Source organism: Saccopteryx leptura, chromosome 3 (assembly GCF_036850995.1).
Source record: "Saccopteryx leptura isolate mSacLep1 chromosome 3, mSacLep1_pri_phased_curated, whole genome shotgun sequence".
Taxonomy (NCBI): Eukaryota; Metazoa; Chordata; class Mammalia; order Chiroptera; family Emballonuridae; genus Saccopteryx; species Saccopteryx leptura.
In genome coordinates, this window is record NC_089505.1 from 270,554,588 (window position 1) to 270,569,350 (window position 14,763).

The 14,763-nt window shown below is 57.3% G+C and overlaps 1 protein-coding gene across 3 annotated transcripts in view; it reads right to left on the reverse strand.

Annotated features, from left to right (window-relative positions):
* TTC7A (tetratricopeptide repeat domain 7A) overlaps window positions 1-14,763 on the reverse strand; it is a 145,850-nt gene that overhangs the window by 44,727 nt on the left and 86,360 nt on the right. For all 3 annotated transcript variants that reach the window (XM_066378326.1, XM_066378325.1, XM_066378327.1), the window contains exons 11-15: window positions 14,254-14,358; window positions 6,264-6,381; window positions 5,074-5,131; window positions 3,942-4,014; window positions 467-627 (exon numbers count right to left, since the gene is read on the reverse strand). In XM_066378326.1, coding sequence (XP_066234423.1) covers window positions 467-627; window positions 3,942-4,014; window positions 5,074-5,131; window positions 6,264-6,381; window positions 14,254-14,358 — 515 coding nt within the window. The remainder of the gene's footprint in view (window positions 1-466; window positions 628-3,941; window positions 4,015-5,073; window positions 5,132-6,263; window positions 6,382-14,253; window positions 14,359-14,763) is intronic.

A 14,763-nucleotide genomic window follows, 5' to 3' on the forward strand; every position in this document is an offset into this window, starting at 1 on the left:
CAACTGCCCGTTGACCTGCTTGGAGGCAGAGGGATGGCTCCCTTGGCCTCCACCAGCCTAGCCAGTGTTAGAATTCACCCTTGGCTAACTGGGCCAGGGCTATAACTAAGTTACACAAGTTAGTGTCTCAGGAGGCTCAAGTGCAGAACCCAGGGCAGGGTGGAAGCAGCTTGAAAATGTATGTTCCAGCGTAACCCTTTCTGTGGTCCACACAGGACCCGTGGAGCCCGCAGGTGCCACACAGAACTCCCCTCTCCCAATCTGGCCCCCCTGGGCACAGAAAAGCAGAGTGATTCTCTGACCCATTGGTCCTGGCCACGTCTTGACTCTCCAGCCAGGGATGTGCATGCAGTGGGTATTTAGTCAGTGTATGTTGGCTGGCTAAGTGGCATGGCGAAGTGTGTAGGGACACCCGCACCTGTGGCCAGCCATCCCCCCCAGCCCAGCGGTGTCTACAGGGACTCACTTGAAGTTCTCGGGGTACTCCGTGATGGCCATGTTGATGACGTCCAGAGCGTGCTGGTAGTGTTTCTGGGCAGAGAAGAGGAGAGCCAGCAGGTGGAGGGCATTGGCATCGTCCCTGCACAATTTCAGGGCCTCCTGCAGCTGCTCCATGGCACTGGAGATCTGCCAGAGAAAACTGCCAGCTCAGTGACCTTCCCCAAGGCCAACACTTCCCCCTAGGACTTTTGTGTCAGGCGCCAGCCATAGAGAGGACACGAGACTCAAGTGAGGCCCTGGGCACTGGGGGGACAGGGCTGGTGCTCTGATGAGAAAACATAACCTCAAGTCACATGGTGAGAGGGATCTGCTGCCCCGCCAGGCCCAGGAAGCCTCTGCTGTCCCCACTTGTACGGAAAGAGGGCAGGTGTACGGCGCAGCACGAAAGAGCCGCAGAGGCTGGGAAGCATTTTCTAAGCTGGAGGAGTGGGGGTTGTAAGGAGAGACCACCAGGCCACTGGCTACAGACCTGGAGGTGGCCAGGCTCTCGAGAGGCTGCCGAATAAATGCCCCTCCTAGTTAAGAGGGTCACAGTGGCAAGAACGGAGGCTCTGGGGTCAGATGGGGGCGTGGACTCGAGCTCGCCTGCTCCAGCTGGCGCCTTCGGGCAAGGGACTGAGCGGCAGTGCTTGTGCTGCAAAGTGAGACCGGTCATACCCATTACAGTGGCCGCGGGGACGTGACCAATGTTCTGCAGAGTCCCAGGACATTTGAAAATGTGTTTCCTCCTTCACGTCCTCAAAGCCAGGCAGCAAATGGCCAGGTTGGAGTTTTCCTTCTAGTCCTGAGGGACGTGTGGTCTCATGCTCTCAGCTCTGGCATTTGCATCAACTCCTGCGACTCGATCCGCATCCTCCCAGGAGCCTTGAGCCTTTTTAGAAACCCTTGCTTCTCATCCAACCTGACACTGACTCCCTGAGGGGCCTATGGTGCAGGCTAGCTGAGGCCTTGGGTCCTGGCGTGCCTGGCCCGTGCCTGGTCTCCCCTTGGCCCCTGTAAAGGCTGTGGGCAGTGCCAGGCCCCGGTCATCCCATGGGGAACTTCCTTTGTGGAAAGGTTGAGGAAAGAGAAGGAGGAAGACACGGTCGTGTGGCTGCCAGCTTGACGCGCCTGTGCCTCCCTGAAGCTGCTTCCACCCTGGTGATTCTCCAGAGTGGACCCCATTATCCCGGGCTGGGGATCCAAGACCACGCCTTCACTTCTCAGGCAGCAACACACGCTGTGAGCGGAAAGGGCCAGTGGGCCCGAGACCCAGGCAGGCCAGGGTCCCCCTTAGAGTCCATTCAGAGGCCCTTGACCCCCTGATGCTACCAAAATCTGGGGTCCCCATGGGCTCCACTGGCCTGGTCCAGCCACTTCTCTGAGATAACAAATGCCATTCATCAGAAGCAGCTGACTAATGAAAGATATTAATACACGCATCATCAAAGGTTTATCATGAATTTGGCAAGAAAAATCAAATCATGAATTTGATTTACAGAGGACTAAAAATAAAGCGGTCTCAGGTATCCGTCTGTGCTCCTGGGAGCACCAGAGCAGACTGAGGTTCCTCAAGAGAGAGGAGCAGAGAGGTACCAAGAGCCTCCTCCAGGACCTGGAAGTCAGGAGCCATGGGCACAGTGGGGCGAAGGGCTGAGGCAGTCAGCGGCAGCCTGGAGGTGGGGGAGGGGCGGAGCGAGCTGGGTGAGGGGCGGAGCGAGCTGGGTGAGGGGCGGAGCGAGCTGGGTGAGGGGCGGGGCGAGCCGGGGGAGGGGCTGAGCGAGCCTGGGGAGGGACGGAGCGAGCCGGGGGAGCGATGGCCGAGCCGAGCCGGGGGAGGGACGGAGCGAGCTGGGGGAGGGGTGGAGCGAGCTGGGGGAGGGGCGGAGCGAGCTGGGGGAGGGATGGCCGAGCTGGGGGAGGGACGGAGCGAGCTGGGGGAGGGGTGGAGCGAGCTGGGGGAGAGGTGGCCCGAGCTGGGGGAGGGGCGGAGCGAGCTGGGGGAGGGATGGGGCGAGCTGGGGGAGAGACGGGGCGAGCTGGGGGAGGGGCGGAGCGAGCTGGGGGAGGGGCGGAGCGAGCTGGGGGAGGGGAGGCTGCTAGGGAGAGAAGAGCTGAGACAGAAGGACCCAGAGAGGGAGACAGAGTGACTCAGAAATAAGAGTGATGACAAGTGACAAGGGGCACCAGAACATGAGAGGGAAGGGTCCCAGCAGAGAGCCAGGGTGCAGTGAAGGAAAAGCCAGGTGATACAGGGTTGACAGGAAGGTGGAGCAAACAGCAACCTGACCAGTTGACTTGGCTCAGTGAACCAACTGGAGCCAAAACCAGAGGTCAGAAGTTGACACAGACTAGTAAATCCAACTTCCAGACCAGGGGACAAGGCTCCAAGTGCATTGTCACCAATCAGGATACTTTGAGTCGCTTGGGGCTTCTTGACTGGGGCCCGCGGGCTCTGGGCCAGATGCCTGGGTTCAGGCCTGGCCTGGCCAGTAGCGCCCAGTGACTGAGCTCAGGAGGATCCAAGGTGCTCAGGTATAAAATGGGGCCAAGGGCACCCTGGTCATCAGAGGCAGGGCTCACCAGACCAGCAGGGGTGGGTACAGCAGCACCATGTTAGCTGCACTGAATGTCACCTGACCATGGGCAGACGGGAGCTCTGCTGGCTTCTCTCCAACAATGTGGAGTCCAGATATTTCCCTGCTGGTGCAGGTGAGGTCTGCGCTGTAGGAGTTGAGCCTTGCCTGCTGTCCCCAGCAGTCCAGAGTCCACACTGGGCCAAGGCCACCGAGAGGTCCTGCTTCAGAGGCCAGGTGTGAGCACAGAGCACTAGCCCGAGAACCCAGGCACACGCGTGAAGCCCAGACTCTGAAGGGCCTGGGGACTACTCTTTCTGGAAAGAGAACCTGCTGGGTGGGCGACTGTCTGGTCTCACTGTCAGGGCCAACAGCTCGGCTGCTCAGCTTGGGGAAGTAAGGCAGGTTGGCCTGGAGAGCCGTGGGTGGTGACGGCGGTGGTCCCAGTGGGACGAAGGCGGATGGGCTGCCTCCCATCAGCCCGAGGCCATGCCTGATGGTGGAGTCCAAAGGGTCAGGGAATACAGAAACAGCTCCATGTGCCAATCACTTTGCTCCCCCAGATCCATGGAGAAAGCTTGGTGGAAGGTGAGGGTACCCATGAATACTTATTGTGATCACTTGTCAACTTCTCATGAGTCTGACATATTCTAGGGGGAATGAGGACAGAATAATCAGCCCACCATGTGCCCACCATGGGTCGGGGACTGTACCATATTATCTAGGTCCCTCTGAGGTAGACTTTGAAGGTGCTCATGTAACAGGTAAGGAAAGGTCAGAAAGGTCAAGTCACGTGCAAAGGGTCACACGGTTGGTAAAAGCAATGGTGTCAGGAAAAGATCAGCAGCCCCAGAGACTTGGAGGTTGAGAACTGTTAGGACCCACCTGTCGGACGAGGGCCAGCTGCAGGGAGACATAGAGGATGACCTGGGGGTCACCAGGCGCCAGCTCCTGGGCTCTGTATGGAGAGAGGGAGCACCAAATCAGTCACCAAGGGTTGAGCACCTGGTGTGTGACACAGGGCTCCAGCATGCCACGTGTGCTGGGCATTGCGGGTGAAGTGTTGGGGGTTCTGCCTGGCCCTGCTTGGAAGGGTGCCCAGCTGGAAGATGATGGCTTGGGCAGAAAACCACTGGCAGGGGCAGCAGTCTCCCTGACAGCTCTGGCTGAGGTAGGGGGGCCTCCCGGGAGGGGTAAAGTTAGGGGAGGGAAAGCCCCTCATCTCTGGGCAGCCGTTGGCGTAGCTGTACCCAGCCTGGAGCCTGTCCTTTCTACTGCAGGACGGAAGGGGACACCTTCCTGAGGGAGGAGGGGCTGGGAACGGCCTCTCCGGGCAAGAAGCTTTAGGAATGAAGAGGTGGCAAGGGAAGGAAGGAAACGTCCCCCTGTCCTGGGGACCCAGGATGGGACTCGCTGACCTCCCTGGGTTCCACTGGGGGAATGGGGCACAGGACACGCAGGCTCTGAGGAAGGAGTGGGGAGGGGTGCTCAGGGACTCGGGGCTGTGGGAGACAGGAGCTCAGGGGGATGGGTCAGAGGCAGGGAAGGCCGTGCTGGGGGGGGGGGCTTCTCTGTCCCCCTTTCCCACTCCCTACTCACACCTTCCAGATCCTGGCTGCCAGAAATCTCTGAGAGCACTACGGATGTGTGTGTGGGTTTTTACAGCCCTTGAATTTCTGAGCTCCTATTATAGGTAAGGTACTGTGCAAGGTGCTCTTCCTGCTTTTCCTCAGATAATTATCACAACAACTAAGTTATCATTTCCATTTTAGAGCCTTGAGCTCAGGAGGACTGGGGCTCAGCCTGGGGTAGGGGGCAGCCCACCAGTGTTGAAAGACTCAGCCACCTACCCAGTCTCAAAGGCCTGTTGTCCCTGCCTCACCTGTGAGCTCTCAGAGCCTCGGTTCCCTGGTCAACAAAATGGGGACATAAACCTCTGCTCCATCTACACCAGAGGGTCCCCTGAGATAAACATGGGGCATTGGCCACCTGTCCCTGTGCAGTTCGGGCCCCTCACCTCTCCAGGGTCTGCAGCGCTTTCCGGTGCAACTCATCCTGCCTGCTTTTCAGAGTCGCTGCAGAAGACAGAACAGAGACAGCCGTGAGGGGGGCTGCGGGTGCCGACCAGCCCGGCCCCACCCCAGGCACACGGGCTCTGCGGGGGAGGCTCCCGCGGGTCCTGTCTGGCAAACGCTTGCATTTAAGCAGCTCCAGACTGACGCCACCCACCACCCTGGTTACTGGGGAAGGGTGTGCGGTGTCCACCGGGCCCCAGCCACCCGGCACGCTTCTTGGCACAACAAGTTCTTCCATTCCACCGCCTTCTTTGCCACCCAGACCAACCCCACCCTCTCAAAGGCCCGAGCCTGGAGAAAAAGCTTCACACTCCCATCCTGGCCACATGCCTCCATCGGCTTCCTTACCCTTAAAGAGAGGCTGCTGCTGCTTTTTAACCACTTCAACAAATTTTAAGTGTACAATTCAGTGGCGTTAAGTACACCCACAATGTTGTGTAACCCTCACCATCATCCATCTCCAGAACTTCTTCATTATTCCTAACATAAAGTCTCTACCCACTGAACGCTAACTCTCCCGCTTCAAGCCCCCCAGTAACCTCTATCAGATTTTCAGGGGCCAATTCCTATCCCAGATTTAGACTGGGGGGCCCATCACTCCCTTTCCCTCAAGCTACCCGACCCGTGGAGGACACCCAGCTGAGCTGGCACGGATGGGTGGCAGGAGTGAAACCCTTCCACCAACCACAAGTATTTAACACCTGCTGCATACCCAGCTCTATACCATGCGTGCGGGGGATCTGAAAGACCCCAGAAGATCACAGCAGTGCCGAGGTTAAAGGCGGACTAGAATATGAGGTCAGGGCTGGCAGCTGTGCCGTGCCGCCAGAGGAGGCTGCCAGCACCACAGGAGTCCCAGAGGCGCGCACGGGTTGTGCCAGGACCTGGGGTTGGGCCGTGAAGGGCAGGAAGAACTGGTTGATGAAGAAGCCATCTCTGAGAGTGGTGAAATCTAGGCGGAAGGGTGGAAACGGGGCTGGGGAGTGCGGCGGGTATGTATGTGTGTGTACACATCTCTCCCAGAGGAGTGGTGGGGATGTGCTGGGAGATGGACACGGATGGAACAAGAGGCCTGGGAGGCCAGAGGAGGCCTGAGTCACTCAAGCAGAGACTCTGAGATCCTGGCACTCACCGTCGGTGGCCTGCAGGCTGTAGGTGAGACCCAGCGCCAGGTAGCCCTTGGAGAGGAACTCCCCAGCTTCCTCCCCAAGGTTGATCACCATCATGGCAAAACACTCAGCCTCCTCCAGCTGCAAAGAGGTGAGGCAAAGGTTACTGGGAGGGCTCTGCTGGCCTTGGCATGCAGGCCACACATGGTCATCAGCCCCGGTCACTCAGAACTGCAATTCTTCATGTGTGTGCAGCATGACCAGAGAGACCAGGTCACTGTCCGAGGCCACACAGCCAGAGTAAAAGTGTCAAAGCTGTTTCTCTACCAGTGACTCCCTGGACCTCTCCACCCACCCAGGGCCCTGTGCTCAAGGTCACAGGGCACTAGCTCTCTGGGAGAGCCGCCCTTGCATCTGAGACCCGCATCTCCTATCGTGTGCTCTGCTGAGAGCAGGGACGCAGGCCCAGGCCACGTGTGCCTGGTCCTTTCCTCATCTGGCCTCTGTAGGGGCCTGTGTCTGTCCCTGCTCAGCAGCAGGAAGTCAGGGCAGGGAAACAGGCAGGGATCTGGGCCTGGGCCTGGGGGACACTACCCACCCTGAAGCTGTCAGGCTGCCAACCTATGAGCTCGCTCCTTGAGGCAGAGAACTAAAAATTTTCAGGGGAAAAAGGCCTGAGGCTGTCTTTATCCTGTTCTAGTTGGAAAGGGACCAACCGGCACAGGTTATGTGTGCACACATCATCATATACAACACATGACACTGAGAGAAGGGCTTACACAAGGCAGCCTCCCGAGCCCTCTAGGTCACCCACGGCGGTCAGGCCAGTGAAGGTGGCAGGGGACAGCTGGGGGTCTCAGCCATGCCCACTCACAGTCCACGGGCCTTCCAGAAATGCCCCCTTCCTCCTCTCAGGTCCAGGAATGTCATCTGTCCACATGTCTGGTGTGGCAGTGTATCCAAGTTCATGTCACCAAGAACAAGACAGATACTTCCCCATAGCAACAGGGCTTAACAAATCTTAGCCAAAGCCTACTGTGACCCACAAGGGCCCCTCATGTGGGGTGTCTTCCCCCAGTAGAGGCCCATGAAGTCAGCCAGACAGGGAGCAGAATCAAACCTAAGCTGGCTTCTGGCACCCAAGCCACTGTGCCCTGCCCACTGCTGTCCCTGCCTAGGCTCAACCCTACTCCTTTAGGAGAGAGGCAGCTCTGTGCCTCTATGGCCTGACCACTGGCCATAGCTTGTGGGGGCCAGGGGGATGGACTCCTTCCCTGGAGTGTGGAGTTGAGATGCTGAGACAGAGGCCATCACCGTGGAGCAGCAAGTTGAGCAGAATCCGCCATTTGGGCACGGCTGTGGTGAGGACTCAGTCAGTGAACGGAGAGGGAAACACAAAACCAAAGTACAGGGGTCGCGGGGAGCGTGAGCTCGCAGTCCGGAGAGAGGGGGCTGAGGAGGCTGGATCCCTCTGTGGCTCAACCACCATCCTGGCAAATGCTGACCGGGGCGCCTCCAGTCCCCCGTGGCCCAGCTCAAGCTGCTGGCTCGGGCAGGGGCCACTTCCAGGTTGGTAGGCTGGTCATTAAAAAAACCCCAAAAGCCCGAGGGAATTGGGGAGCTGGACCTGTGATACTCAGAGCTGAGAAGCTGGGGTTCGGGGGGCTGCAGCAGCTGAGGAAACCCCATAGCTGCCTACAGCCCAGCCCCGACCAGCTGGGAGGGCCTGAGGCTGGAGACGCTGAGACCTGTCTCCTGGGGACCTGGCTCTGCAGGACTCAGGAGGGCTGCGAGTCCCAAGTTAGGGCCAGGTTGGAGGACAAGCGTCCCGACACTGGCTCTGATGCTGGCTCAGCACCTCACAGCCACGGGGCCTTGAGCAAGTCACTTAGTGTAGAAGGCCCAACGGTCCTCACCTGCAGAATGTGGAGTTGCACCCCCATTTAGAGCAGTGCTTGAATGAATGTAAACTATTGTTATTAGATGTAATTTTGTATCTCTAATTAGCTCAACCTTCCAGAATATTTTTTTTTAATTTTATTTTGCCCCCCACCCCTCACCAAGCCTGGGGATCATTCACCTCCTCTCACCCTGGCCTCCAGCCACCGCATCCCCTTGGCAACACCTGTCTTTGGCAGTTTCCCCTTCCTGCTCCGCCTATCCATGTTTTCACTTCCACCAGAGGCCACCTCTTCCAGGATGTTCTCCTGGACTAGCCCTCCTCCCTCTGATCACTCAGGTCCCTGAAGTGAGTCTGTGCCATTTGTTCCAAGTGGGTCCCACCAGTGACAGGGTGTGGGCTCTCCTCCTGAAGGCTGGGCAGCCCTCTGGCTGCTGATGCCAATGTCAGCACTGCTGTACTCCAGGCGGGCCAGAGCTGGGCTGGAGCTAGGACCTTGGCCGCCCGCCCCTTGTCCATACAGTTGGGGTTCTGACAGCGAAGTCCCTTCTCCTCAGCCAGGCTCCCGGTGTCCACGGAGGAGACGCCGGGCGGCCGGGGGTGCGGGCGGCGTGGGAGGCGCCGCAGGCCAGCAGGCCGGCGGCTGGGACAAGCCGGGCTGCGGGGAGAGGCCCGCCCTTCCAGAATATTTTTAAAGATTTTATTTATTCATTTTAGAGAGGGGAGAGAGAGAGAGAAAGGGGGAGGAGCAGGAAGAATCAACTCCCATATGAGCCTTGACCAGGCAAGCCCAGGGTTTTGCACTGGCGACCTCAGTGTTCCAGGTCGATGCTTTATCCACTGTGCCACCACAGGCCAGGCAATCTTCCAGAATTTTCTTGGGTCACAACCTGATAGCTGTAGCAAGCGCCATCTAAGTAGACCCCCTCCCCTCAGTCACAAATTAGGAAGTGATATCAAAGACCCTCCTGAATCCCGAAAGGGGACACGACCGCCTGCCTTCTGTCCCTGGCCTGAGCCTTAGTCACAGAAAAGGAGTGACTGCACAAGGACAAGCTGGGATTCAGTGCCCTGGGCAGCCCACGGTGGCAGGCTGCTCAATCTCTGACCCCAGCCGTGGCCCAGAACACACACACAAGTAACCACTAAGCTACTCTTCGTCACAACACCCACCCCAACCGTGGATGATACACTGAGGTAGTTTCTAACCTATTCTCCAACAGTCTATTTCAATTTTTTTCAAGAGTTCTATTTCACAACCCTCCAATGGGGCTCAACCTGGGTTGTGAAAAACAAACAGTTGACTGAGGTGCCCAGCTCTGCCCCTCTACAACCACCCTAATCATCCTTCTCCCATCCAGGACCTCACTTTCCAATCTCCAGCTGCTTCCTCCTGTGGCCTGAAGAGTAGCAGCGGGTAGCTCTGTCGTTGTGGTTCTGCCAGACTCGCTCAGGTTACAGCACTGGCCCTCCCTGCTCATCACAATACATCCAGGGCAGTGGCTGGCAAACTGCAGCTCGCGAGCCACATGCGGCTCTTTGGCCCCTTGAGTGTGGCTCTTCCACAAATACCATGTGCGGGCGCTACCTCGATAAGGAATGTACCTACCTATAGAGTTTACGTTTAAAAAATTTGGCTCTCAAAAGAAATTTCGATCATTGACTGTTGATGTTTGGCTCTGTTGACTAATGAGTTTGCTGACCACTGGTAGGGTGAGGCAGTGGTCCCCAACCTGTTTTGGGCCACGGACCGATTTAATGTCAGAAAATATTTTCACGGACCGGCCTTTAGGGTGGGACGGATAAATGTATCACGTGACCGAGACAAGCGTCAAAAGTGAGTCTTAGACGGATGTTACAGAGGGAATCTGGTCATTTTTTAAAAATAAAACATCGTTCAAACTTAAATATAAATAAAACAGAAATAATGTAAGTTATTTATTCTTTCTCTGCCGGTATTGGTCCGCGGCCTGGGGGTTGGGGACCACTGGGGTGAGGGGTTCTCAAAGATCTTTTCACCTGTTCCCTTCCCAGTGATACACTGCTTTCATACCTCTTTACCTACAGCAGCCATGTGACTGCACAAAACCCAGGTGGAGACCCTCACCCGCTCTCTCCCTCCCTTGCAATTCTAGAGCAAGTTAGTGTGCACCTGACCTTTCCCAGCACTGCGGCCACCTGACGGGGTGGGTATTTCATGGTTGAAAGTTCTGAGGCCCAGGGAACGTAGGGGACCTACCCGAGGTCACCTGGGTAGTAAGTGGCAGAACTGAGTTTCCAACCCGGGTCTCCCGATTCACAGCTGGCTCTTTCTGAGCTGCCCGACTCAGAGCTGCCTTCTGTGGTTCTTTTTCGCCTCTCTGACCCCTTGGGGAAAGGATGCACTGAAGGATATCATGGGTTGACCCTTTGCTTTTGCCTTCCGTAAGTAAGAGGAGTGTTATGTGACTTTGGAAGTCCCTGCATCTCTCCAGTGGTCCTCATCTGGTCCCCATGTAAGACCGCCTTCAGCTGCACCCTGCGCTCACACTCAGCTGCACCCTGCGCTCACACTCAGGCTGCTACCCTGCGCTCACACTCAGCTGCACCCTGCGCTCACACTCAGGCTGCTACCCTGCGCTCACACTCAGGCTGCTCCCTGCGCTCACACTCAGCTGCACCCTGCGCTCACACTCAGCTGCACCCTGCGCTCACACTCAGGCTGCTACCCTGCGCTCACACTCAGGCTGCTACCCTGCGCTCACACTCAGGCTGCACCCTGCGCTCACACTCAGGCTGCTACCCTGCGCTCACACTCAGGCTGCTACCCTGCGCTCACACTCAGCTGCACCCTGCGCTCACACTCAGGCTGCTCCCTGCGCTCACACTCAGCTGCACCCTGCGCTCACACTCAGCTGCACCCTGCGCTCACACTCAGGCTGCTACCCTGCGCTCACACTCAGGCTGCTCCCTGCGCTCACACTCAGCTGCACCCTGCGCTCACACTCAGCTGCACCCTGCGCTCACACTCAGGCTGCTACCCTGCGCTCACACTCAGCTGCTACCCTGCGCTCACACTCAGGCTGCTCCCTGCGCTCACACTCAGCTGCACCCTGCGCTCACACTCAGGCTGCTCCCTGCGCTCACACTCAGGCTGCTACCCTGCGCTCACACTCAGGCTGCTCCCTGCGCTCACACTCAGCTGCACCCTGCGCTCACACTCAGCTGCTACCCTGCGCTCACACTCAGGCTGCTACCCACGCCCAGCGCCGCCTCCTTCATCACGGAGTGGCTCTTCCCCAGAATCTTCACCCTCCTTCTCCCATCCCGGGACCTAGACAGGGTCACCTCTGAGCCTGCAGAGCGTGTCGCTGCCTCCTTCATCGCCGAGTGGCCCTTCCCCAGAATCTTCACCCCCCTTCTCCCATCCTGGGACCTAGACAGGGTCACCTCTGAGCCTGCACCTCTGGTGTTTAAAAAGCACCTCTGGTTTCTCCCTGAGCCCATCCCACACAGCCCAGGACCTGTTGTTATCTGCTCTACTGAAAATGCCCTTTCGTCTTCCTGGGAGGAGCAGGATGACTTCCTAATTCCCACAAGCTAATGGCAGGAGAGCAGCCCTCTTTCTTCCCTGCCTCATAAATACTTAATCCATCTTCCTGGCTCTGCCCATCCCCGAATCTGAAAAAACAAAGGCAACACACAAAAGCACCTCTCTTCTGAGAGCCTGCTCTTTTGAAGAGGCTGTCACAGGGAGAGCTGCCATTTACCAGGTGCCTGCAGGGTGCTCAGCAGGGACACTCCTCAGCTCTGAGGTTTCCAGGTTACAGATGAGGCACAGTGAGGCTGAATTACTCCCCTAAAGTCACACAGCACTAAGTGGGTAGGCAGGGATTTGAACCCTATCCTCTCTAGAGAAGAGGTCCGGAGATAGTAACACAGACCCTTCCAAAGAGGAACATGGCCTCCTTTTCTGTTGTGTGACCTCCTCTCCTCTTTCTGGTGTGACACACAGGATGCACACTCACCCTCATCTCCTAGCTGCCTAGAAAACAATCAATGTTTTAAATTACATCAATCTTAAATAACTATGTTTGAAGGGATATAAAAAAATATTTACATCTCCCTTTTTTCCTGCCCCAAATAACTGGCTGGGGAACCCGGTAAGATGCTGGCCACGCCACACACGGCTATCACCTAGGGGAGCTTCAGGCTTAGCCTCCCCAACCCCATAGCTGCCCCAGCTGTTCCTGCACTGCTGCAAAGCCCAAAGCACCCAGCACGTGGCCATCCCTCTGCCTGGTCCCCTCCCTGCCCACCCTCAGACCCCGATCCAGCCTGGGATGCCCCACACTGGCTCTGGGCATAAGGACAGGACGTAGGGACAGCGGGTTCTCCGCCTCTGGGCACAGGGCCATCCAATCTGGTTTCATCCAGCACAAATGTCCCAGTTTCAGCCTCCTCCCTTCATGCAACCTGGGCTAAATTGTCCACACTTTGATTTCTGTCCCCTGCTAACAGGGCATGGCTGGGCAATGGCTAGGCCTGCTGGGGGCTGAGGTGAGCCAGGACAGCTATGCAAGCAGAGGACAGAGGTGATATCAGACACCTTTCAGGTTCCGTGTCCTGTCCCAAGTACTAGCACTCCTGTGTGCCACAGTCAGACCCATTCTTCCTGCTCCCAGCCTTGATAACAGCGAATGCTAGGCCATCCCTCTCCTGGCCCCCTTGGAGAACAAGATGCCTGCTCTTGGCCCAGCAGCAACCCAGGGAGCCAGGGAGAACCACTGAACCAGATGCAGACCCCCACACCCGTCCCTCCCAGCCAGCCGGGGCAGGTGCCATTCTGTAAGGAATTAGTGAACACCTACTACGTACAGGGTTCTGTGTGGGGGAGAGGAGCTCAGGGTGCAAGACACAGCAAGTGAAGAAGCTCCCCATCTAACGGGGAAGGCAAGTACTATAGAAGGCAGAATCCAGTGCCATGTGTCTGTGCTCATCAGCAAACAGTATTCCACCCTGTAAGCACCAGGCATCAACTCTCAGCTGGGTTTCAAGATGGAAGAGAGACGGTTCCTGCCCTCAGGAAACAAGGATGATTCCAGTGTGATGTTCTAAGTGAGCAAGGCAGGTATAAGTGAGGCTTTAGGGAGCTGCTTCAGTCAGGGAACGCCACCAGAAGCCTCCAACATGACCCATTCTAGACGGTGCCCAATTTAAACCCAGGCTTACCCCAGCCCTTTAACCCAAACATGCCCTCAGCTGAGGTTAAACAACTCACCCTCCTCCTTGATTCTGATGACAAGCCTGCATGTTTAAGTTTCCTTTTGGGCTTTTCTATTTATGTTGTCATTGATTACTTTGCTCCTAACTCATCTGATTTCAATTTGGACTGATTTGATCCTAATTTTATTACCATGTAATCTGAATGCACATAATTACTGTAATTATGCTGCTGAGGGAAACAACTCCTCCACGGCGGGAAGACCTAAATTTAGGACTTCCTGGCAAGAGCGGCTGATGGCTGGGTGGACCCAGAGCTACCGCAGAGCTGGCAGCCTCGGGAGTGGGAGCGCGGTGCCCACCCCCACCCCCGCCCCGCCTCAGGGAGGTGGGCATTGGGGGCTTCCTCCCAGTGTGGACTGAGGTCCTGCTCGGGAGCCCGGGAAGGCAGAGGGCTGGGAGCTGGGGCTGGCCAGCCCCCTCTCCGAGCTCTCCAGCTCACACCCCTGCCCTCCGCTGCATTGCTCAGCCTGGAGGTCTCCTTCCTGCCAGCACCCACGTACCACACACATCCCCAGGCTGCCCCACCTCTAGGGTGCAAGATGACAGCAGTTTCCCGGAAAATACTTGGGGAGCAAGAAGTTTCCCTGCTTATCATGGGACTGGGGAAAGCAAGCTGTGACAGAAGTGCCTGCCACTGGCCTGGGTGGACCCTTCCCAGACCTCTAAGCCTAGTCCAAGGCCTCCTCCTCCAGGATGTCTCCCTGACCCATCCAGCTCTCTTTGTACTTTGTCATTTATATCACCTTCATATACACAGCAAGATGGGCGTGCCCCTGTCTAATGCCCACCTGCTGCCGTCCTCCCACAGGAAGCTGCAGGACCTGGGCCTGCCCCCGCAGATCACTTACCCAGTGCAGGGACCCGATGCAGACCTTGGCAGCCATCAGGGGCACGGTGGGGTCTGAGGGCCGCAGCTTGACACACTCCCGCAGCAGCGACACGGCGTAGGCTGACTGCAGAAGGAAGCAGGCTGTGCCATCACATGCAGCCCCGGGTGTGACAGACCAGGTGCCTCATGCGCAGTGTGTGGGGTCCTCAAACTCTGCCCTGCTCTGCACCCCTTTCCTCCCGGGAGCTAGGAAGAGCGCCCAGTAGGAGCCCAGGCAGTGTGGGCAGGCAAGCCCTTCCTGGGCCTCAGTCTCCTCATCTGGAGAATGGAGGCTGTGACCCTTGCTCAGAAGTGACAGGACAAAAGCTAAGGTGACAACAGATGGAAGCTCTTTAAAAAGAATCCAGATGTGACTCACAGAAGTGTTAGGGTTAAAAGGGGGCTCTCTCAAACTTCTGTGTTCAGTGCTCTTGAGTTAATAGATGATAAGATCAGGCCAAATCACATGGGGACTTGGAGCCAGGGGCAG